This window comes from Procambarus clarkii, chromosome 15 (assembly GCF_040958095.1).
Source record: "Procambarus clarkii isolate CNS0578487 chromosome 15, FALCON_Pclarkii_2.0, whole genome shotgun sequence".
In the NCBI taxonomy this organism is placed as follows: domain Eukaryota; kingdom Metazoa; phylum Arthropoda; class Malacostraca; order Decapoda; family Cambaridae; genus Procambarus; species Procambarus clarkii.
In genome coordinates, this window is record NC_091164.1 from 11,720,820 (window position 1) to 11,745,463 (window position 24,644).

Consider the following 24,644-nt stretch of genomic DNA (forward strand, 5'->3'; position numbering starts at 1 on the left):
AGTATTTGATATAGACTTTGTACCCAGAACTGCAATGTAAATTAACTAAATATTGTAATTACAAAGCTTGTTATTTCAGGGCTTTGCATGATAACAATATACATGAGCTCCCAAAAGTATCGTATCATAAATGAACATTAATGAACATTTCAAAAATTTGATAAGCTTCAACACACTTAATTTTTTCTCCTCAGAAAGCCAAGTGGCAGGCCAGAGCGAAGTATGTGAAGCAGGAACATATGCGTTTACACCCAGAGTATCGGTATAATCCTCAACTAGCTGCTGAGCGGAGACAAGAATATATCACAGAATTAACTGAGCGTCGTAATCTCTATCGAATTAAGCCACAGTCTGATGCAGAAGAAGTGTAAATACTGTACTGTGTAGCTAGTTTATGGCCATGAAATACAGTATAGTGATCAGCAGGTTACTTATATCCAGTAAAGTAGTAGAGTGTACTTTTCTCAAATTATTTATATATGAACTGTGTGTGTGTGTATGTGTATATATACACATATGTACTATATGACAATGTCAGACTACAAAGGAAGGATTAAGACAGAAAATTCCTGAAGTACTTTTGTATTTAATAATACATCTTCAGATGTATTATTAAATACAATAATACATCTTTAGATGTATTATTTCTGAAGATGTATTATTAAGTACAAAGGTAACTCAAGGAATTTCCTGTCTTAATCCTTCCTTTGTTGTCTGACATTGTCACATTGTTCATCTCATGTTAATTTCTTTATGATTTACAACCATGTGTACTATATATATATATATATATATATATATATATATATATATATATATATATATATATATATATATATATATATATATATATATATATATATATATATATATATATATATATATATATATATATATATATATATATATATATATATATATATATATATATATATATATATATATATATATATATATATATATATATATATATATATATATATATATATATATATATATATATATATATATATATATATATATATATATATATATATATATATATATATATATATATATATATATATATATATATATATATATATATATATATATATATATATATACATATATATATATATATATATATATATATATATATATATATATATGATCAATGAAATCACGTTAATGTGATGTATCAATGAAAAAATCAATAGGAGCCATGAGGAGGCCTCAAACCCACTCACATGGTACTAGTACTCTAAAGCTAGCGCCCATAGACCACTACACCATGACACGGTCAAAAGCAGTGCAACCTGGGAGTCAGCTGATTCCACTAGGAGTCCTGAGGCTCCCAACTGGTTTGGGAGCCCGGGTTTGGACTCCAGTTGGGAACCTCAGGACTCTTAGATTGCACTACTTTTGACCGTGTCGTGGTGTAGTGGTTTAGGAGTCACTACTATGGGCCAATAATAAGTTTGGGAGTACAAAGTGAGGGGGGTTCGAATCCTATTCATGGCTCCTGCTGATTTTCTCATATGTATATATGTCGTATCTAATAGCAGAGTTGCCTAACAAGCCAAATTTTTTAAATGTAAAAGTTTTCAAAACGTTATCTTATGGAATAAGATTTTTGTTAATTTTTTTAATGTCATTCAAAACTAATAAACAGTATAATGTTTAAAATATGCCATTTGAAAAATTGAGGTGTAATGATTATGCTAAGAGACATTCTGTAAACATTAAAGTCCCAAGACTTTTCATAACCCTCTCTCTAAACATAAGGCTGTTCAAAAGTGAACTTAATAAAGACCTCCAAAGGATACCTGATCAACTGGGTTGTAATTCATACTTGAGACTATGAGCAGCGACATCTAACAACAGCCTGGTTGTCCAGATGACCAAGGAGCCCCAGTCACAGACTGGGTCACCGGATCATTGATCTAAATTTGCCAGTTATTTCTCAGTACAGTATTGCCTAACTTAGGTAAAACTAGGTCTAACTAAGTAAGAAATTTGTGTTGTCAATATAATACTGTATGTTAATATTAGATAGGAACTAATTTAGAAAGGAATATTTGAAAATATGCAAAATTGCTCTAGCTATTAGGGAAAATGGGCTTTGCTAGGCCAAGTAGTATAGTTCTAGCTAATGTTCTAGCTAATTATATTCACTTAAATTTCTTAGTTAGGTCTAGTTTTATCTGTGTTTGGCAGTACAGTACTGATAAATAATCAGCATACACGTATTAATGTTTAGTCAGGTTGCTAAGTTAGTTTTGACTCAAATTAACAAAAATCCGTGTCACATTCCATAAGATAACATTTTTGAAAAATATATTATTTAAAGTCCAACTTGATACATTACATAGCTTTCTTAATACATGTACTTAATACATGTACATGTACTAAGAAGTGCGGGATCCTAGTATATTCTGTACATAGGTTATATCATATTGCATATCAAGTACAGTACAGTATATATATATGGAATACATACATAAACATCAAAATACAGTACAGGGTATGCCCTTCGGTGTCCAATGAGGTAATTGAAGGGAAAAGGGGGCTCTGTTTTCCTAAATTAGATTTTAGCTTAGAATACTTTGTGTAGAGTTTGAGTTAAAGAGAATTAAGTGCACAAGGGTTAGACAAAGTGAAATAAAGAAAGAAAGAAAGAGGGGACGTGATTTACTGGGAGAAATCTCTAGATAAGTTTTACAAAAAGAACACAAAGTATGAGTGTAAAACAGAAAGACGGAATAATAGACAATCTTTGGAGCAGGATGGGGATTGAACCACTGTTCTGGGTAACCCCAAATGTGCACCTTAACACATACACCACAATATGCATATGGTTATACAACCTGGAATCCATCTGGATCCATTAGGAGTCTGGAAGCACTGAGCTGGTAGTCAGTCCAAGTTTTACATTTAACCCGCATACACTGGTGTAAGTATCGGAGTTCTCCATCAAATGCTCCCTTTAAATACGTGTGGACCATGGGTTAAGGCACAGGTCGGGGGTTAACCTGGACACGTTTAATCCTCCGTTTTTTTCCAAAGGTTTTCTCATAGATATATCACGTTATTGTGATTTCATTGTGTGTGTGTGTGTGTGTGACATTGGGAAAGAAATTGGGAGCAGAGAGTGTGACATGAAAAGAATGCCAATGACAGAGGCACCCAGTCTGCTGGACTACAAAGTGTGTATGAAAACAGTGCATGGTCATACACATATAAGTCTCCAGCAAGCAAGGGCAAGGATCTAAATTCTTGGTTGCCAGTTATCTCAACCAGGAGGAATCATCCAAGCTGCAGGCGATGAGTCACAATAACGTGGCTGAAGTATGTTGACCAGACCACACACTAGAAGGTGAAGGGACGACGACGTTTCGGTCCGCCCTGGACCATTCTCAAGTCGATCTTGACCATTCGACTTGAGAATGGTCCAGGACGAACCGAAACGTCGTCATCCCTTCACCTTCTAGTGTGTGGTCTGGTCAACAATCATCCAATCTCTTACCTCTGTGATGTTGGATGCTGTCCATAACCTCTCTTCTGGGATGTGGACAGCATCCAACACCACAGAAGAGCTTGGGCTTCAATACTTCTTGGGCCTTGGTCCTTTTGTTGGTCCACATTTAGGGGTCAGGAATGTGTTTGTGGGTTTGCTTTCTCACCTTTGTCTTATCCAGTCAGGAAGTTGAAAATTTAAATTGAAATAAGTTTATTGAGGTAAAATACACACAAAGGGATGAGGTAGCTCAAGCTATTCTCACCCTATTCAGTACATCGTGTTAATACATACATATACACACATCACAAACAATAAACATATTACCAAACATTCTGAGAGATAAACATCTACATTTCCTATTCAGACAGGAATATATGGCAATCTTGATTTCTCACTGCCAGTTTTAATCTGTTACTGTGTTCTATACCTCATTGAAGCTCAAGTTTCTCTGTACTGTATTTGATTTCATCTTTCCAGTTTTTGCATAATTGTCATCCACATTTCATGCTAAATGTTGATTTCTTCAGTTTTCTTGAATTTTAGATTTTATTTTAGTGTTATTTCAAATTTTTCCAAATTGTTATATTCCTGCCACAAACTATCCTGTGACATGTTGTTCACCAGTGCTCTTCATGGCTGTGACCTCTGACATGCTGACAAATGCTCTTTTAAATGAAATTTTTCAAGTTTAGAAGGTTATTTATAATTGTGTTGTTTTTGGTGCTGTGTACTAAATTTGTTGGTTTTGAATAATTCATGTATTGTACATCAAATAACCCCAGTTTGCTGTACTTTTATTATGAGCACATAGTGTACATTTATTTATAATTTTGTATAAGTGTGTGCCTCCAGAATCCCTTTTCCCACTCACAGGGTTGGGTGGCATCTATTGTGGGGAAAAGGAGGAATTACAGGTATGAAGTGAAAGAAGGTTGTAGATATTAAAAAAAAAAGTAATTTGCATATTTAATATATATCAGTCACACCACTGTATATCGAATCTTGGATAAACAAGTACTACTGTACTCCAGCAATTATTCCCAGCAGCCAGTAGTGCTGTGCATCATTTATAAATACTGTACAGTAATTGTGTAAAATAAAAGACCAACTTTTAGCTTCCTGTTTTTATGAAATAGAGTATAGTTATTCACTCTAGACAGTTTCAGTTTTCTGTGCGGAGCCCCATCAGCTCCCTGAAGCTATCAGGACTGATATGTGCTATATTAGTCTGAATAGCGTCAGGGAGCCTCTGGGGCTCGGCCAGAAAATTTCAAGCTTTAAAACTTTTGGGTTTGTGCTAATTTAGTTTTCACAGTTTTTGAAGGTTCTTTAAAATACTGATATTCATAATTGCTGTTCATCCTCTACCTTATTTATGTCTGGATGTCTCCACCGGTAAACTGTGATGTGAATAAACTGAAAAATTAGTACATTTGTGATATTTTTGCAGCAATACAGGTAATAGTGTTAGTCAAACATTGGGCTTTTATGACTTATTGTAATTATTTATTATTTATGAGTTACTGTGCAACATGGCACAATCACCTGTTGGCTACACTGACCTGTATTTGCAGTACTGCATAAAGAAGTGTGATAATTGTTATCTAATAATGGTATCATGGGGTATAATGTGATCCTGTATGCTTATACATATTGCATTAACTATATCAAGAATAAAGATGTAATACATAAATCAATTTCTACCCTTCTTTAATGAGTTGGATAATTGCAGCAACATAATTTAAGCGCCCATGTAATTTACATATTGTACAGGCTTGTTTCTAAGCTAGATTTAATGTTGTTCCTAATACATTAACAGTTATTTACTACTCTGACTTGTTGATTGGTTTTTATTGAATAATATAAGGAGATACATTTGTTAATTGTTAACATTTCAGCTCTTTGTTCAACATGTTGATGAGTTTAATGGCACCAGCACACACATATCAGCCTCCGTGCAATCATTCAGTTGATGTAACATATTTATTTCTTTAAATAAAAATTTTCTTGCCTAAAATGATGTAGATACAGTGTAAAATTATTTTGCTAGAGGTATGAATTCTTGCACATAATTAAATTCATGTGGCTGTTTTATTATAGTCTGAGGTTATAGTTTGTCATTACTGGGGGATAGGAAGCCTGTTAGATTGACCATTTCTTAGAAAGCATCGCACATTTAACTAATTCAAATGTACCCATTTGCTGCCCTCGCCCCCTCAGTGAACTTGATATCTCAAATAAATGCTCATTTTGTGTGCAAAACACTTATCATCCATGTCCTGTATCCCACTTAAATGAGGTTGGAAGTCACTTGCCCAAGAAATGGATGAAAGTTATTTATTAAAAAAAAAGAGAGAGAGCTAAGATCAACTGAAGCATTACAATACATAATTAGGCTGTGAGAAATATAATACATATTTATTTAAATGAAGAAGGTATATAATTTCATAATATTTTCCACACTTACTAGCATCTTGGAAAATTTAATCATACCTCTAGCCAAAATATCTGCAGTTGTACCTCATTCATTTACATTTTGACATATATTACTCACAAGATTTGCCACAAATAAAATAATTCCTCATGAATAAACTGCTGTTTATTAATGTTCAGTTGCTTTCTCATATACAATATTTGGGATGTATCGTAAATGCAGCATTAGAGAATCGAGCAGTTCAATGTCTCAAAAAGTGCTACAGTTCAAAATTGAACATCTTGAGGGACATGTCTCTGCTTATGCTGGAGGCTTTGAACAGTGAACTACAGGTGGCACTAGGCTAAGAATTCATCCTATTTATTATCTTGATACAATTCTTTCTGAGTGCATTATCCACTGTTTAGTGTTTTAATTCACTGTGCATTAATCCATTAATTGACAGAAATGCAACCAAATATACAGAAGCAATACCGAGGATCCTTGAGTCCCCCTGAAGGACCCTAACAGATTCTTGGGAGTCAATGGGCAAAGATTGATCCAGCCAATCAGAGCCTGTTCTTAATCCCAAGCTAACAGTCCCAGTAGCATTATGTACATATCCACCAATTAGGGAGATTTTACTGTCCTTACAGTCATTCAAATTAAAACTGCTTCACCCCACTACCACCACAGGTGTCGGCACCATTCCTTCTAGTATCGTCACTCCTCATCAACCCTCATCCTGCTAGTAATGTCTGGAGGACAACCAGGCACCACTGGTTATATCCATGTGACATGTCATTAAGTTTGGGGAATTGAAACCTTCAGATAATTTGCCTGGATATACTGAAGTATAAATTACACTCCATATGTTCTCAAGTTGTGGTGTGTGTGCTGATTGACCAGGTTATATTCTCTGTGCACTTTAGCTTGTCACTTGGATGTGGCCTAAGAAATCGTCCAGACTATTTCACCGGGAGACAAGCAACATTTTATGCATTTGTCTCGCGGGAAAAGAGGCAGGATTCTCAGTCTCAGACACCGAGACTTGCACCATTGTTGACTCAAGTTCCCTAATAGAATAGTACTGGTAATCTGGTGACTACTTTCTATCGGGATGTCAAGTCGTCTTTCCCCTCCATATGTCAGTGGTTGTTCCATCTGAAGAACAACAGAAGAGCCGGTTTCTGAAGAAGCCCCTAATCATCTTGGAGTAATGCACTCTCTCAGCTCTTGGCCAATGTTTGTTGTTTCCCTTATCTCATGTTTAATATCCAGTGATTTGTGTTCAGGTGCAAAATGAAGAGATTATGATGCATTGTAGGCTAAAGGTGCAGTGTTTTTCAACTTCCAATACAGCTGTGTTAGTTAACTCTATCTCTAATCTCAAATGATTCAATTTATATTACTTATATAAAAAAACTTTATATAGATCTTTAAACCACTACTGTAGATTGTAGTGTTAGACAGAGCAGTTTAGATGTGTTTCAATGCATGCAAGCAAATATATATATATATATATATATATATATATATATATATATATATATATAATATATATATATATATATATATATATATATATATATATATATATATATATATATATATATATATATATATATATATATATATATATATTTGTAATAAGATATAAATACAAAAAGGCTTGGTGTTCCCCAACCACGGGAATTATTATATAATCATTAGTATATTTTAGGGAGATCTTCAGGATATCCCTGGCTACCACCAGCCTTTGGACCTACCATATATAATTAAATACCCGTAATAAGGATATATGGTAGGCCTGGAGGCTGGTGGCCAAGGATAGATTAGTTGCCGGAGACCTGCACTTCCTGAAAATCAGATATCATGTCTCCTCAGTGCCTGGGTCCGGGTATATGAGCCTGCCATTGCACAAGTCTGTCATCAAAATTTGCTGCTACACCACGTTTTGCTGTTAGCATATCAGTAAGGAGGAGAATAAGCTTACTTAATCTTAAATTAATACTATGCCAAACTGAACCTATTTATAAGCGTCCTTTGGGTCGCCACCAGTTGACCAATCACCGATGTTGGACCCCATGACTCTGTGACGTAACATGGGCCGTCGACACGCGTCCTTTGATTTGACAGTCAAGTTGGCCAATGGGCGCTCGGGGACTCTATGACGTATGGTGGCGTCACAGACCCGCCTCTACTAACCGCGAATCGACGCGATGTAAACAGTTACCCCACGAGCAGGTGTGAGGGTGAGAGCTACACCTTCTTCCTCCAGTAGATTTAAGTGATCGACGGTCTGCAAGATGGCAACGCCGAAGCAAGTGGTGAGTACTCCGTTATAATAAACGCTGTTTATCCAGTACCATCCAAAATGGAAGGTTGGGAAGAGGAAATATGACAAATGTTACACGAAGCTGTGTATGCATGAGGCCGTTGTTTGGGGTGATCAGCTGTTTGACTCGCAGGTGATGCAAATGCAATGCTGACGCGTCAACGTTTGTTGCAGCAGCAGGTGAATCAACTGCCCCTCGCACACCCGCTCTCAGGCTTCCCATCGGTCTGTTGTCTGGCATTCAGCGTGGTAATTACAGATGTTGTATGTTGTGCGAATAAAATTGTTCCGTAGATTTACGCAGTAAGTTGTCCTTGCCAATAATAGTACTCGCCTAGTACCATAATGTGTAGTATAGAGTGGTCTACGTTCTGGACTCGTAATCGGATATCCCGGGTTCAGTCTCCATACGGGACAAATTTTTGGACAAGTATCGTTTTGCTTGATGCCTCTGTTCACCCAGCACAGTAAATAGATACCTGGGAGTCAGGCAGCTGTTGTGGGTTGCATCCTGGGGGGGAGGGTCAGTAGTTCAGTCTAGTTTTTTTTTTTTGGGAGGGGGGTCTTTTAATATATGCTTACCGTATGTACAGGAGTCCAGTCCCTGACAACAAGAATTACAATGGGAGTTATCCGAAATACAGCATTTATTAAAAATAGTGCATTGTACAAGAACTACTATCTACTATCAAAACAATACTATATATAGTCTCCTATTGGCTACTGTTTTGGGTAGTTGACATCTTAGCTCTTCCTTAACAAAATGAAACGAGTTCAAGTTAGCCTTTTAATAATTTCCAAACGATGTAAGAATATGAAAAATAATGTGACAGAAGGATAAATTTAATACATCTGGTTGTGTTCGTCGAGACTGTGCACTGTCTAGCAAATAGCTTGTTCTAGACTTCCTGGAGCTGCTTATATTTTCTGTCTAAATATATCTAAACAGTCATTTTTGAACCTACATTAATTCGTGGTGATTTCAAACCCAGTGGCAATTCTTAAGTTTTCGGCTCTTGCATTCATCAAGCTTGGTACGAGTAAAATTAATCCTTTTAAACCACATATTAAAATATCTTTAATTAAAAAGCCAGAAATTTAGTTAGGGCCACCAAATGATCAACATGATGGAACCAACGTGCTTAGAACTCTGGGAAGAAAGGTGCCAAAGAAAGTAATTTTCTGGGTGTATGACTTTCAAGCTGCTGCTGCCATACCTGCCTGTCCAGAGAGGAAACTTGTTAGGCAAGAAACCCTGAGCTTCATTATGACATATATCTGAAGATGGGTATATACAGGTGATAATGTATTTTATAATGATGTATAGCCTCTGGGCAGCTATATAGTTTGAGCTCTAGGAATACAGTACATTTTTATCTGTAGCTCAACTGAATTTAATATTTACATACCCGTGATTATTCTTACAAGTAGGCCTGTATTTAAACAAATTACAAGAACAAGGACTGAAATTAAAACTAAAAATGAATGAATACAGCAGTGTATGAAATGTGGTTTAGTTATGTGAAGTATAGTATGTACAGGCTCCCAGTAACCTGATACAGAATAGGTAGAGAGTTGAAGCATGAGGTACATACATATTCATTTAATGTCATTTCTTGTATAGTGTAGTGACATTTTACCTGAATTTACCAGAGGGCCACCATCTCTCTAGTGGCCTCAGTAGAGACAGAAAGTAGACATCTTGTCAATATCTATATACCTCATTGTTACTAAGGATTTTTTCCAATGTACATATAGTTGGAGGAAATTTCTTAGTTGTTAATAGTCTTTGAACAGTACCTGTACGTGTACTATGATTTCAGAGCTTTTAATATGATGGGTGTACTTGTCAAGTGTGTGCGTGTGTGTGATACTGATCATCACATCTGCTTTAAGGAAGATAAATGACTTAAATATGAAAGTAAAATACAGGTACAGTATATCGAATCTTTCATTGTCATTTATAAATAAAAAATACTGTACTCGGAATTGGATCCTAAGGTTTCTTTATACAGTATTAACCCAAAATCACTTCCAACGTTTTTAGAACTGGACATTGCAGAGGCAAAGCTGCTCAATTAAATTACAGTATTATAATGGGAAAAAAGGTAAAAGTAAAGCTGTCAGCTCTTTGAATAACTCGAGAACTGAGGTATCAAGGGAAACCATAGGTTGATAAGCTACCCGCATTCCACAAGACAGCCATTGAATGGAAAAATGACAGGTTGGCAAAGCCTGTTTAACAACGATTAATGTTTGACAATCGCTTCTGTCCCACTGTAACACTGCTGGCTGGCACTAATAAAAAAGCCACTGATTACCAATTTACTTATTTCTAAAGCACTTGCATTGTTGAAATTTTAAATTGATTTACCTACTATAGATTTTGTTTCATAAAAATTATAGATATGCATACAGTACAGTATATAGATACTCTATACCTGGTACCACATGTACTGTATATGTATTGCACTATATTATATATAGATGTACTGTACATAGATATTGCTACAGTATATGGTCATGGTGGTTTAGTGCTTTTCCCTGATAATTACCTTTATCACAAAATACAAATGGGTAGTACAATACAGTATATTCTTGGCCATATTACATTGGAGCAAAAAAGTACAGTACTCGAATTGTCACATGTTGTATTTCAATGAAATCTGAGACACACATTGATCATTAGAATATGGGTGTTGATACTGTACTTTAAGATAAACAAAATGGAGCAAGCCTGTTTCGTTATGTTTCACAACGTGCGTGTTTCTGAAGATAACTTGATGAATCTTGCAGAATGATGTTGAAACTGTAAAGGTTTTGATCTAAATATGTCATCCCTTTGGACATGAATAGTTTTGTTATTCAAAATTGTTCTGAATGTTAATTAAATTAACTTTATAGCAGATGTCCATATGATTAAATTCACTATTAGGCTAATAGCACTATCATAGCCCTGACTGCTTTTTATTTTCACTAAGGTTAACTGATGACCATTTTGAGGATAAAACTTAAAATGCTTTCATACTGAAATGCTTTCAGAGTACTGTACTGTACTTGAAAGAAATCACTCACCCAGGGCAATAATTTTATTTTAAGTCTCTTGAATTTAAAATTGATGAATTTTGCATTTTTTATCAATGTAACAAATTTTGTGGTTGCCAGACCAATGCTGTACAGTACAACTAGATCATGAACATAAAACAAATTGTAATCATGAACACAGCAGAGTACTGAGGTTTATCTAGCACTTTTACAGTACATGTAACTGTATCCTTTTGCATGCAAATTGCAAGTTATAATGTTTAGTGAAGGTAATAAAACAAATGTAACAAGTTTGAAAAATTATAAGGTGGATTATTAGAATTTTCAAATCCAGAATGTCATCACAATGCTCGTACTTATAAAATCACTTATGCTCTTAAGACACCTTGAATTCTGCTCTGTACTTGTCTTCCCATTCAAAGCAGTAGATATATCTGTAATAGAAGGAATATAGAGAAAATGCATTGCCAATAAAACACCTATATTACTGTGACTTTATCTCAAAGCAGTAAGAATGTACTCTTAGTACATTCTAGGACGAAGTACATTAGTATGTTCTTATTACTAAAGGACGAAGAGAGGCACACTTAATGTAGTATATACTGTACATACAAGATACTCAAAGATCAGGTCTCAAATACGCAAAATTACGTAGTGTAACAAAATATTGGGTAGGAAATGTAGACCCCCAGTAAGTAACAAGTATAGGTGTCTTAAGCACAATCAGAGAACACTAAACATCAAAGGTCCACAGCTTTTCCAACACTGTCCACTAAGCACAGTAGTATTGCAAATACTGTATTGCTAGAATAAAAGTGAAATTTTCAAGAGGAAATTGGACAAGTTCTTTCAGGGACTGCTGGATAAGCAGAATTGTAATGGATAATACAGGCTGCTAAAGGCAATAGCTTTACGGATCCAATTATCCAATGACAAGCCTCACTGTCTACCAGATTTGGAGAATAGAACTCTCAGAACTGGCCACAGGTAAACGATATGCGGTAAATTGGTATTGTAAGCAAGAGGTTCTAGGCTCCTAACATTTTCAGGTTGGGATAATTTGAGTGTACTGGTAATTATTTTGCTAGACTTGACCCTGTTCACCTAGCAAGAATTTGGAGCCTTGAAAATTGGTTGACTGTGTCAAACTGACGGTTCGAAAGTTAAATTTTGAGTGTACAATATATACTGTATTTACTTTACCATAGACTATAATAACCAATCCACGGCGTGTTTTTAAACTATACAGTACATGTTTGTTCTAACCATTAAAAGACAGCAGCAGTTACATAACTTTATGGCCAATAATTTTCTTGACCGTAAAAATGCAGTGGGTAGTGGATAAAGTACTGTAATTGTCTTGTAATTAGTTATTAGGAGAAAGCTGTAAACCAGCATGACTAATTTTTGAAAGGGATACAAGATCAAGATCAGACAAAGCTAGGATTTGAGGATGAAGTGAAGGACCACTTGAACCACTGGGCGATCAAACACCAAACTTGCACGACGTGAGGCATGCGTACCAACCAATCAAGGGGATAGACAAATACAGCACAGCTAAATCAAATATTACCTACTGGATAAGGGAGGGAGCTGGGACAGAACAGCTTTGAAGAGGAATTTGAGTATAAAAGCTATAGTGTGATGTCTGGATACATAATTCCTAGTGTAGTGCCACTAGGAATACGAAACGAAAATTCTGAACGGTTTCGTGTTTCAACACGTCAAGGAATATAGACATTAGTTTGGGATTATATACCCTCACTACACCTGATGATCAGATAAAAATCCATAAACAATATCTACGTAGACACAGAGATCACACTAACGTGATGCATCAAATGAAATGGGATCCAGTAAGTTCAGTAGAACTTGTTTCAACCCTTTTACCCTGTTGTAGCTCAGTCGATTAAGGCAGTGTCTGGGATGCTCCTGGACGCAGGTTCGAATCCTCGTCACGGCCCTTGTGGATTTGTTCATTTAATATCTACTTAGGTGTAGTAGCTGTAGTAGTGACGTTAATATTTATACAGACCTGTAATATCTGGGGATTGCAAATATTACAGGTTGCAGACAAGTTTCTAATTCTATAAAGGAGACTGTTAGAACCATTTTCTCAGGCCACTTTCATTCTGTGGGGGCAGAGGAAGACTGTTAAAGCTGGGAGTTGTGGACCAAGCATCACCAAGCTGGTTTGCTCTGTGCAGGGATTAAGATGTGAGATCTGTGCAGCATTTTCCCCTTTGGTCTTGTTGATATCCTTCCATGCCCGGTTTAGTGGCGTGTGAGAATTGACACCTGAAGATTAGTTCCCAGTCTGTCTGCTTCTGCTCTTATCATACGTTCCCGCAGCCAGGTCCGTTTGAAACAGCTCGAGTACATGAGAAATGGACCATTTCTCACGACAATGCGTTTTAGTGCCTGTAATTTTGAGTTCATCGGTAATTGTGAAAGGTAAGCAGTTCCCGTGGCGCAGTGGTAAGACACTGGCCCGACGCTATGGCCTGGGTTCGTATCCTAGCCGGGGAGGATTGACCGGGAGCCAATCCTTAAAGCCGCAGTTCACCCAGCAGTTTTTATTATTATTATTATTTTCAACCACATACGTGGCCACACATTTACAATGCTAACTAGCATATATACGTTTTCTTCTGTCCTCCATGGACAGGGTTAGAGATGTGTTAAACATATAGTTCAGGGGTTTATTGAACAATCAACCACAGGTGATTCGGTGCCTTTAAAATGCTAAGCTAACCTACATACGTAAATACATAAATACACAGATTTACGTATGCCCTACATAAAGTGTTCGATGTGTCTTTTACAGTGTCATTAATGTGCATTTACAAAGGTAAAATGTAATTCTGATTAGCTTCCACAGCAGTGATTGAGTACCTAGTTGTTGAACGATTTAGCGGGTCGTATTCCGGGGAAAAAATTAGGATTAAGGGCCTGCCCGAAACGCTGTGTGCGCTAGTGGCTTTACAAGAATGTACGAACTCTCGTGTGTGTGTGTGTACTCACCTATATGTACTCACCTATATGTGCTTGCAGGATCGAGCATTGACTCTTGGATCCCGCCTTTCGAGCATCGGTTGTTTACAGCAATGACTCCTGTCCCATTTCCCTATCATACCTGGTTTTAAAATTATGAATAGTATTTGCTTCCACAACCTGTTCCTGAAGTGCATTCCATTTCCCCACTACTCTCACGCTAAAAGAAAACTTCCTTACATCTCTGTGACTCATCTGAGTTTCAAGCTTCCATCCATGTCCTCTCGTTCTGTTACTATTCCGTGTGAACATTTCGTCTATGTCCACTCTGTCAATTCCTCTGAGTATCTTATACGTTCCTATCATGTCCCCCCTCTCCCTTCTTCTTTCTAGTGTCGTAAGGCACAGTTCCCTCAGGCGCTCTTCATACCCCATCCCTCGTAGCTCTGGGACGAGTCTCGTTGCAAACCTCTGAACCTTTTCCAGTTTCATTATATGCTTCTTCAGATGGGGACTCCATGATGAGGCGGCATACTCTAAGACTGGCCTTACGTAGGCAGTGTAAAGCGCCCTAAATGCCTCCTTACTTAGGTTTCTGAATGATGTTCTAACTTTTGCCAGTGTAGAGTACGCTGCTGTCGTTATCCTATTAATATGTGCCTCAGGAGATAGATTAGGTGTTACGTCCACCCCCAGGTCTCTTTCACGCGTCGTTACAGGTAGGCTGTTCCCCTTCATTGTGTACTGTCCCTTTGGTCTCCTATCTCCTAGTCCCATTTCCATAACTTTACATTTGCTCGTGTTGAATTCTAGTAGCCATTTCTCTGACCATCTCTGCAATCTGTTCAGGTCCTCTTGGAGGATCCTGCAATCCTCATCTGTCACAACTCTTCTCATCAACTTTGCATCATCCGCAAACATCGACATGTAGGACTCTACGCCTGTAAACATGTCGTTAACATACACAAGAAATAGAATTGGTCCCAGCACCGATCCTTGTGGTACTCCACTTGTTACTGTTCGCCAGTCCGACTTCTCGCCCCTTACCGTAACTCTTTGGCTCCTTCCTGTTAGGTAGTTCCTTATCCATTCTAGGACCTTTCCCCCCACCCCCGCCTGCCTCTCGAGCTTGAACAGCAGTCTCATGTGCGGTACTGTATCAAAGGCTTTTTGGCAGTCCAGAAATATGCAGTCTGCCCAACCATCTCTGTCCTGTCTTATCCTCGTTATTTTATCATAGAATTCCAGAAGGTTTGTTAGGCACGATTTCCCTGTCCAGAACCCATGTTGATGTTTGTTCACAAACCTAATGTTCTCCAGGTGTGCAACCAGTCGTAGCCTAATTATTCTTTCCAGTATTTTACAGGGGATGCTTGTCAGTGATGTGTGTGTGTGTGTGTGTGTGTGTGTGTGTGTGTGTGTGTGTGTGTGTGTGTGTGTGTGTGTGTGTGTGTGTGTGTGTGTGTGTGTGTATGTGTGTATGTATGTGTGTATGTGTGTGTATGTATGTGTGTATGTATGTGTGTATGTATGTGTGTATGTATGTGTGTGTGTATGTGTGTGTGTATGTGTGTATGTGTGTATGTGTGTATGTGTGTATGTATGTATGTGTGTGTGTATGTATATATGTATATATGTATATATGTATATATGTATATATGTATATATGTATATATGTATATATGTATATATGTATATATGTATATGTATATATATATATATATATATATATATATATATATATATATATATATATATATATAAATATATAATATTACCAGTGAAATTTGGGTTACGTGGCCTGAACACAACCAGTTCTCCTAATAGCACATCTCATTTTAACGTATACTTTACCCAAAGTAAAAAAAAAACAACTGATGTACTAAAAATGGTAGCGGCTCTCGAAATAGACTTGCTGTCCCGTTTACCGTTCGTGGGTTCTCGGTTGGTTGGGTTCGGGCACTTTAGTATAACAGTTTAGTGACGTTGGGGGAGCGCTCAGGACGACAGGCTGCTGGATCAAGTGACTATAAACTTTTCAGTAGCACCAGTGATTCAACCGAGGAAGGTTCAAAGTAATTGTAGAAATCTGTGACATATAAGAAGCAAAATTGTCCGCCGGGGAGGCTTCCAGTGGCTGATGGACCCACACCGTTTGACGTCTGAGACGTTATCTTGAGGTTATCTTAAGATGATTTCGGGGCTTAGTGTCCCCGCGGCCCGGGCCTCGATCAGGCCTCCCCCACCAGGAATCATCCCGTGACAGTTGTCTAACTCCCAGGTACCTATTTACTGCTAGGTAACAGGGACATCAGGGTGAAAGAAACTCTGCCCATTGTTTCTCGCCGGCGCCCGGGATCGAACCCGGGACCACAGGATCACGCGTTTAGTGTTCTGTCCGCTCAGCCACCGGCTCCCTGGACGTTGAAACAGATCAAGAATACTCAGTCTGTGCTACAACTTTTTTTTTTAGACAAAGTTATCATATGGAGAACAAAATTTCCAGAAGGGAAGGGAACGATCGAGAGAAAGCGCCAAGCCGTTGTGACTATATAGCACTGGGAAGGGGCCAGGATAAGGATTTAGGATAGGACGGGGGGGGGGGGTAGGAATGGTGCCCAACCACTTGGACGGTCGGGGGATTGAACGCCGACCTGCATGAAGCACGACCCGCATACAAAGCTAGCCATAAAGTATGTTGCGAGGCCCGCTCGCGCGTCTGGCACCACTCCATATATACATGTCGGCTACAATTTCACTCTGCGCTCTATTGCAAGGCTCTGTACTGCTAGGCTTTCTATTGCAAGGCTCTGTACTGCTAGGCTTTCTATTGCAAGGCTCTCTACTGTTAGGCTTTCTATTGCAAGGCTCTCTACTGTTAGGCTTTCTATTGCAAGGCTCTGTACTGCTAGGCTTTCTATTGCACGGCTCTGTACTGCTAGGCTTTCTATTGCAAGGCTCTGTACTGCTAGGCTTTCTATTGCAAGGCTCTGTACTGCTAGGCTTTCTATTGCAAGGCTCTGTACTGCTAGGCTTTCTATTGCAAGGCTCTGTACTGCTAGGCTTTCTATTGCAAGGCTCTGTACTGCTAGGCTTTCTATTGCAAGGCTCTCTACTGTTAGGCTTTCTATTGCAAGGCTCTCTACTGTTAGGCTTTCTATTGCAAGGCTCTGTACTGCTAGGCTTTCTATTGCACGGCTCTGTACTGCTAGGCTTTCTATTGCAAGGCTCTGTACTGCTAGGCTTTCTATTGCAAGGCTCTGTACTGCTAGGCTTTCTATTGCAAGGCTCTGTACTGCTAGGCTTTCTATTGCAAGGCTCTGTACTGCTAGGCTTTCTATTGCAAGGCTCTGTACTGCTAGGCTTTCTATTGCAAGGCTCTGTACTGCTAGGCTTTCTATTGCAAGGCTCTGTACTGCTAGGCTTTCTATTGCAAGGCTCTCTACTGTTAGGCTTTCTATTGCAAGGCTCTCTACTGTTAGGCTTTCTATTGCAAGGCTCTGTACTGCTAGGCTTTCTATTGCACGGCTCTGTACTGCTAGGCTTTCTATTGCAAGGCTCTGTACTGCTAGGCTTTCTATTGCAAGGCTCTGTACTGCTAGGCTTTCTATTGCAAGGCTCTGTACTGCTAGGCTTTCTATTGCAAGGCTCTGTACTGCTAGGCTTTCTATTGCAAGGCTCTGTACTGCTAGGCTTTCTATTGCAAGGCTCTGTACTGCTAGGCTTTCTATTGCAAGGCTCTGTACTGCTAGGCTTTCTATTGCACGGCTCTGTACTGCTAGGCTTTCTATTGCAAGGCTCTGTACTGCTAGGCTTTCTATTGCAAGGCTCTGTACTGCTAGGCTTTCTATTGCAAGGCTCTGTACTGCTAGGCTTTCTATTGCAAGGCTCTGTACTGCTAGGCTTTCTATTGCAAGGCTCTGTACTGCTAGGCTTTCTATTGCAAGGCTCTGTACTGCTAGGCTTTCTATTGCACGGCTCTGTACTGCTAGGCTTTCTATTGCAAGGCTCTGTACTGCTAGGCTTTCTATTGCAAGGCTCTGTACTGCTAGGCTTTCTATTGCAAGGCTCTGTACTGCTAGGCTTTCTATTGCAAGGCTCTGTACTGCTAGGCTTTCTATTGCAAGGCTCTGTACTGCTAGGCTTTCTATTGCAAGGCTCTGTACTGCTAGGCTTTCTATTGCAAGGCTCTGTACTGCTAGGCTTTCTATTGCACGGCTCTGTACTGCTAGGCTTACTATTGCAAGGCTCTGTACTGCTAGGCTTTCTATTGCACGGCTCTGTACTGCTAGGCTTTCTATTGCACGGCTCTGTACTGCTAGGCTTTCTATTGCAAGGCTCTGTACTGCTAGGCTTTCTATTGCAAGGCTCTCTACTGCTAGGCTTTCTATTGCACGGCTCTGTACTGCTAGGCTTTCTATTGCACGGCTCTGTACTGCTAGGCTTTCTATTGCAAGGCTCTGTACTGCTAGGCTTTCTATTGCAAGGCTCTGTACTGCTAGGCTTTCTATTGCAAGGCTCTGTACTGCTAGGCTTTCTATTGCAAGGCTCTGTACTGCTAGGCTTTCTATTGCAAGGCTCTGTACTGCTAGGCTTTCTATTGCACGGCTCTGTACTGCTAGGCTTTCTATTGCAAGGCTCTGTACTGCTAGGCTTTCTATTGCAAGGCTCTCTACTGTTAGGCTTTCTATTGCAAGGCTCTGTACTGCTAGGCTTTCTATTGCACGGCTCTGTACTGCTAGGCTTTCTATTGCACGGCTCTGTACTGTTAGGCTTTCTATTGCACGGCTCTGTACTGTTAGGCTTTCTATTGCACGGCTCTCTACTGTTAGGCTTTCTATTGCACGGCTCTGTACTGCTAGGCTTTCTATTGCACGGCTCTGTACTGCTAGGCTTTCTATTGCACGGCTCTGTACTGTTAGGCTTTCTATTGCACGGCTCTGTACTGCTAGGCTTTCTATTGCACGGCTCTGTACTGCTAGGCTTTCTATTGCACGGCTCTGTACTGCTAGGCTTTCTATTGCAAGGCTCTGTACTGCTAGGCTTTCTATTGCAAGGCTCTGTACTGCTAGGCTTTCTATTGCACGGCTCTGTACTGCTAGGCTTTCTATTGCACGGCTCTGTACTGCTAGACGCTCTACTGCTATACAACTGTGGAGTATTTACATTCCAAGCATAAATATTTTATATGCTTAACCTTAAGAACATTAAGCAAGTAAAGTTCTTTCTCAATAGCTTGCAGAATTGTGAAACACTTCAATAACACTCGGGAGATAGAAATTCAAATTTAAATGGTGTTTTATGATAACTAGATCACTAAGAAACTGTTGTTGGCCCAAGGTTTGTATAAGACTTGCTCAATAGTGATATTAACCCATATTCCAGCCCAGGGGCAAGGAAGGACTATTGGGTCAGTACCGATCCAAAATATTTAGAGTAAGACTTTCTATCTACTCTATAGAGGACAACGCTCGGAGGGTCGTAGTCCTAAGGTCCCGGGTTAGATTCCTGGCCAAGGCAGAAACAAATGAGCAAAGTTTTGCACCTGATGCCCCTGTTCACCTAGCACTAAGTAGGTACCTGGTAGCTAAACCATTACTACGGGCTGCATCCTAGGGATGCGTGTGCGATATCGAAGAGATATCGATAGATATGATAGAGGAAAATTGGTCAGGAGTCGGCACATTAGTCAGCTAGAAAGTTGGGGTCCAAATAGTAAATACAAATACACCTGTATTATTGATTTTAAGTTTATTATGCGTTTTCCGTAGTTTCCATTTACTTGTATATAATGTTATCAATAGTTTCGCTGTGTAGTGTAGGCGAGGTGTCAGACCGCGGGAGTGGATGGTTGGAGCCTCTTGCCTTACCCCCCAACCTCTCCTCTACACTGGAAAGTCCCCATCGGACAAAATATGATGTACTGTAAATCATAGCGGCTCACAAACAACTACGTTTTCTGTGCGTAGGTTCATTGGGGAGATAACAGTAGGGAGGGAATAGGCGAGAATAGTAAGGAGAGGGGGGAGAATGAGAGGGGGAGGGTTGGAAAAAAAAACAGTAGGGAGAGAGCCAGATCCAGACCCATCTAATTGGGCTATAAACCACTAATAATGTTGACGTTAAATGTGTAACTAGTTTATCAGTGTAACTTGCTTAACTAAATGAATTAGGGGGTTCAGTCGTGAGCCCATTATGTGCCTCTGTAACCTTTTTCCACTACCGCCCATGGGATGGGTATGGGTTGCATAATAAATGAACCAGATTTTATGGGTTGCATAATAAATGAACCAGATTTTCCATCAAAGAAGTCTCGTTGCAGCGTGTTGAAAGCATTTTATGGATGATATTTATAAATGCTGTTGTTGTTAGTTAATTAGTAATGTTAGCTTCATTTAGTCTACATAGGCTGCTCTAGAACAACAGTATCAGGATTAGTATCTCTCTTGTCACTACGAATTCCCTCTACTCTTAGTATGTGTAATGTTTGTGAATTTTGTGAATCTTGTTATTAATGTTGGGTGTGATGTTGCTAGGATGTTGGGTATAGTGGGTACCAGCATCGTGTGTTGGCGACGGTGACGATCTTTACATGCAGCGTATAGCCTAAGATTGCTATACTATCTATTTCTGTGCTGATTGCTCAATGTGTTGCACGAGCCAGCCCTTCAGTGTGGGGTAACAGTAGGGCTTGCATTGTGACTGCATTATAGGTCATGGTAAGCAGATATTTATGATAGCAGAAACATTTATACATATATTTTTGTACACGCGGATTTAGTACGCTAGGTCAATTGTGTTGGTAAAGGCTAGAATATACCTGCAGCTGATCTAGAGTTTTTGTGCTTGCATTCCGACTCGAGGTTATGCGTCCCCGGTTGGTGAATTATTGTATAAATGTAATAATTTTCCCCTGTATATTAATGTAAATTTATTCTCCAATTTTTGTAAATCGTTGAAAGGAAAATTAGTATAACATTCAGGGGTTTTAAAGAGCATGTTCTGTACTAATGAAACACTGGTTCACTAAGAATTATAATGTAGCCTTGTAAACCTTATGTATATATGATTTATATTGTATTTTCTTAAAGATAACAAAAAAATTGTCTTCAGATCAGGTGCAATGTTGAGACTGGGATCTGTTTACACCGTTGGGTTGAGAGGGTGCACCGAAGTTAATATAACACTTCGGCTTCCTTAGGCATGGACGAAAATGTTTCTTTATCAGATTGATACGGAGAATGACGGCAAATATTTGTGAGTATAATAGAGAGCAAGAGGAAATTACCTGCGAGTAATTATTAATATCCGAGGACCGTATCCTGTAGGTAAAAGATGACTCCCATGAATATGGGAGTCATCTGGGAGTGCGTCGTTGCATGGGAGTGAGAGAGGGTAGTGCAGATGATTGTGTAGATAACTGCTAGACGTTTAATCGAGGAAGGTATTGCAGTGTTGCACAAGAATACATGGAAGCGTGCACGTATTACTACTGCTGAATAATGGACTAGATTATGGATGCAAATAGAGAAATAATATTGGTGTTAAACATAGTAAACATCTAACTTTATTTTGATAGTTTTCACGATTCTTTGTTAGTATCATTTAGTCGTCCTGAATATTGTGATTAATTTGCAATAACATGTTATTTTGAATCGTAGCCGTTCTCCTGGGAAGAGTACATTGCATTTTAACGTATAATTTATCTAAGGCCAAAAACTGATGGTCGCGGCCTCGCGAAATTGACGTGATATCCGTTTTCTGTTCGTTGGTCCTCGGGTGGATTAGGTTCGGGCACTTTAATACGGTAATTTAGTGGCGTAGAAAACATTCGGGAAAATCGACTGTAACCACAGAGACGACACCCTGCTTGATGGGGTTCTGGGAGTTCCTTTACTCCCCAAGCCCGGCCTGAGGCCAGGCTTGACTTGTGAGTTTGGTCCACCAGGCTGTTGCTTGGAGCGGCCCGCAGGCCCACATACCCACCACAGCCCGGTTGGTCTGAGCCCTATCAGGCTTTTAAGCCAACGTGGCTGTAGGAATTTTAAGTTAATGTATTGCTAGTTGATTGTGTAAACTTGCAAACATAGTGGGTCCCTGTAGAGTACATATATATCCATATATATATATATATATATATATATATATATATATATATATATATTATATATATATATAATATATATATATATATATATATTATTAAATATGACCGAAAAAGTAAGATTAATAATTCTAACACGAATTTTCTCAATCTTTCGTACATTACGCTTCACTGTTGGAGGTAAATCAAAAATCAATTCTCCAAAATTCATTTTTATTTCTAGTCTGACGCGACACGGGCGCGTTTCGTAAAACTTATTACATTTTCAAAGACTTTAGAAATAAGACTAGAAATAAAAATGAATTTTGGAGAATTGATTTTTGATTTACCTCCAACAGTGAAGCGTAATGTACGAAAGATTGAGAAAATTCGTGTTAGAATTATTAATCTTACTTTTTCGGTCATATTTAATAATATATGTCTACAGGAAAGACTGCTACCAAAATATATATATATATATATATATATATATATATATATATATATATATATATATATATATATATATATATATATATATATATATATGTTTCGTTTCTGGCCGAAACGCTTTGCGTAATAGTGGCTTTAGGCATTGTATGTACTAGCTCTATCTATAAATTCATCAATATTTGTATCACCCCCTGTATGTATGTACTTTACCTAAATATACATTTGAATTTGAATATGTCCTCGATATGTTGTTCGTTGGTTATATCGACCAGGCGACGTCATATGTTTTTGTATACTGTCACCCAATCCACCCTTCTGTTTAGATAGTACTTTTTGTACTATGTGCACCATAGTACAAACATTGACGTACTAAGCGATTAGAAGAACTTTGTACTATTAACTTTATAGTCCGAAAAATAGTAAGTTAAAAAAACAAACTTAAATATTCCTAGGCCTAGTATAGCGCACACATGTACTATATTAGGCCTCAGGTAGCGTGTAGTAGGCCTAGGAAGGTTAGTTTAGTGTCTTTGAGACATAAGAACATCATCATTTTCCGGTTTGTCCAAAAGCAATAGTACCGATTTCTACTTTCAAATTGCGTTATTTTTAAGGGATTCATTCATCTGCGCGGGCCCTAAGCCTCTGGCTGGCCCACTAAGGGTTGCGTTGTACGTCGGTATATGTACTATGGTCCTCATCGTTACTATAAGTACTACCAAAACAGGAGGCTGGGCTGATATGAATGTGTTTACACACATCATTGGAGAGCAGCCCTGGGAGTCTAGACGTGTGATAATATACCTGATAGGCCTAATGACTTCTGTCTTCCAATTAGACTGTTTCTCCTCCACCTCTCTCTATTTTTGTGTGTTTCATATTTTGTTAGTATTACTGATACACTAACAATAAGTTTTTTTTTCTCTGCTGAATGAATGACACAAACGACTTACTTTAAATGTTTGATATTATGCTTTAAATGATTATTATGCTTTAAATGTATATTATGCATTATTTTCACGCTTAGATTTGTATACATTTTAGGGATATATGACACTTGATGTACAAAAGCTTGAACTGATAACCTGTACATTTCTGAATGCATGATCGATTTAATGTAACATTATTATTATTATTATTATTATTATTATTATTATTATTATTATTATTATTTAGGACCTATTCTAGCAATCGGGTATTCCACACTTGTCGACTTCCCCAGTTAAGCACCTGAAAGTCTATTTAACTTGTTTGTCACTTCTATTTCAAATGTGTTCTGACTGCAGACGAATCCTGTGGTAATTTTCTCGTCTGCTTTCATTTGGGAATATATAGGCGAGGCTTATGTGGAAGTGTTAGAACGAAAGCTTACATAATGCCGTCTTGCCCTTGTTTTTTAACATAGATACATCTGGATTTGTAACATTTGTTGAGTAAAGGTGGAGAGGTATAGGTAAAGAAATAAATTTGGAAGTGAGGAAATATAGTGTTATGATAGCAGACGGGCTGTCCGCCATGCTGACACGATGTGTGTGGTAGCTAAGCTAAGGTTGGCTACCATTCTCCCTCTCCATCATTCTCCCCCACCGTCCTTCATCACCTCCCCCACCGTCCTTCACCACTCTCCCCCACCACCCCTCCCCACCACAACCCACGTCACTGGTCCTGACTGTCAGCTGAACCCTTCTAGAGTTTGGCATGGCGCCCAACGTGGCGGGGGACAACGGGACGAGGCTCCACACGTCAGCCAGATGTATGGCTTTTTTGTTGTTGTTTCTTGGATTGCGTGTCGTTCTTTGTTGGCTTGTCACGCTTG

General features: G+C 38.5%; 1 protein-coding gene across 2 annotated transcripts in view; it reads left to right on the forward strand.

The window, feature by feature from the left end:
* The first annotated feature begins 8,093 nt into the window (after nt 1-8,093).
* LOC123747697 (lysoplasmalogenase TMEM86A) overlaps nt 8,094-24,644 on the forward strand; it is a 110,398-nt gene continuing 93,847 nt past the window's right edge. For both annotated transcript variants that reach the window (XM_069324977.1, XM_069324978.1), the window contains exon 1: nt 8,094-8,245. In XM_069324977.1, coding sequence (XP_069181078.1) covers nt 8,225-8,245 — 21 coding nt within the window. In that variant the 5' untranslated portion in view covers nt 8,094-8,224. The remainder of the gene's footprint in view (nt 8,246-24,644) is intronic.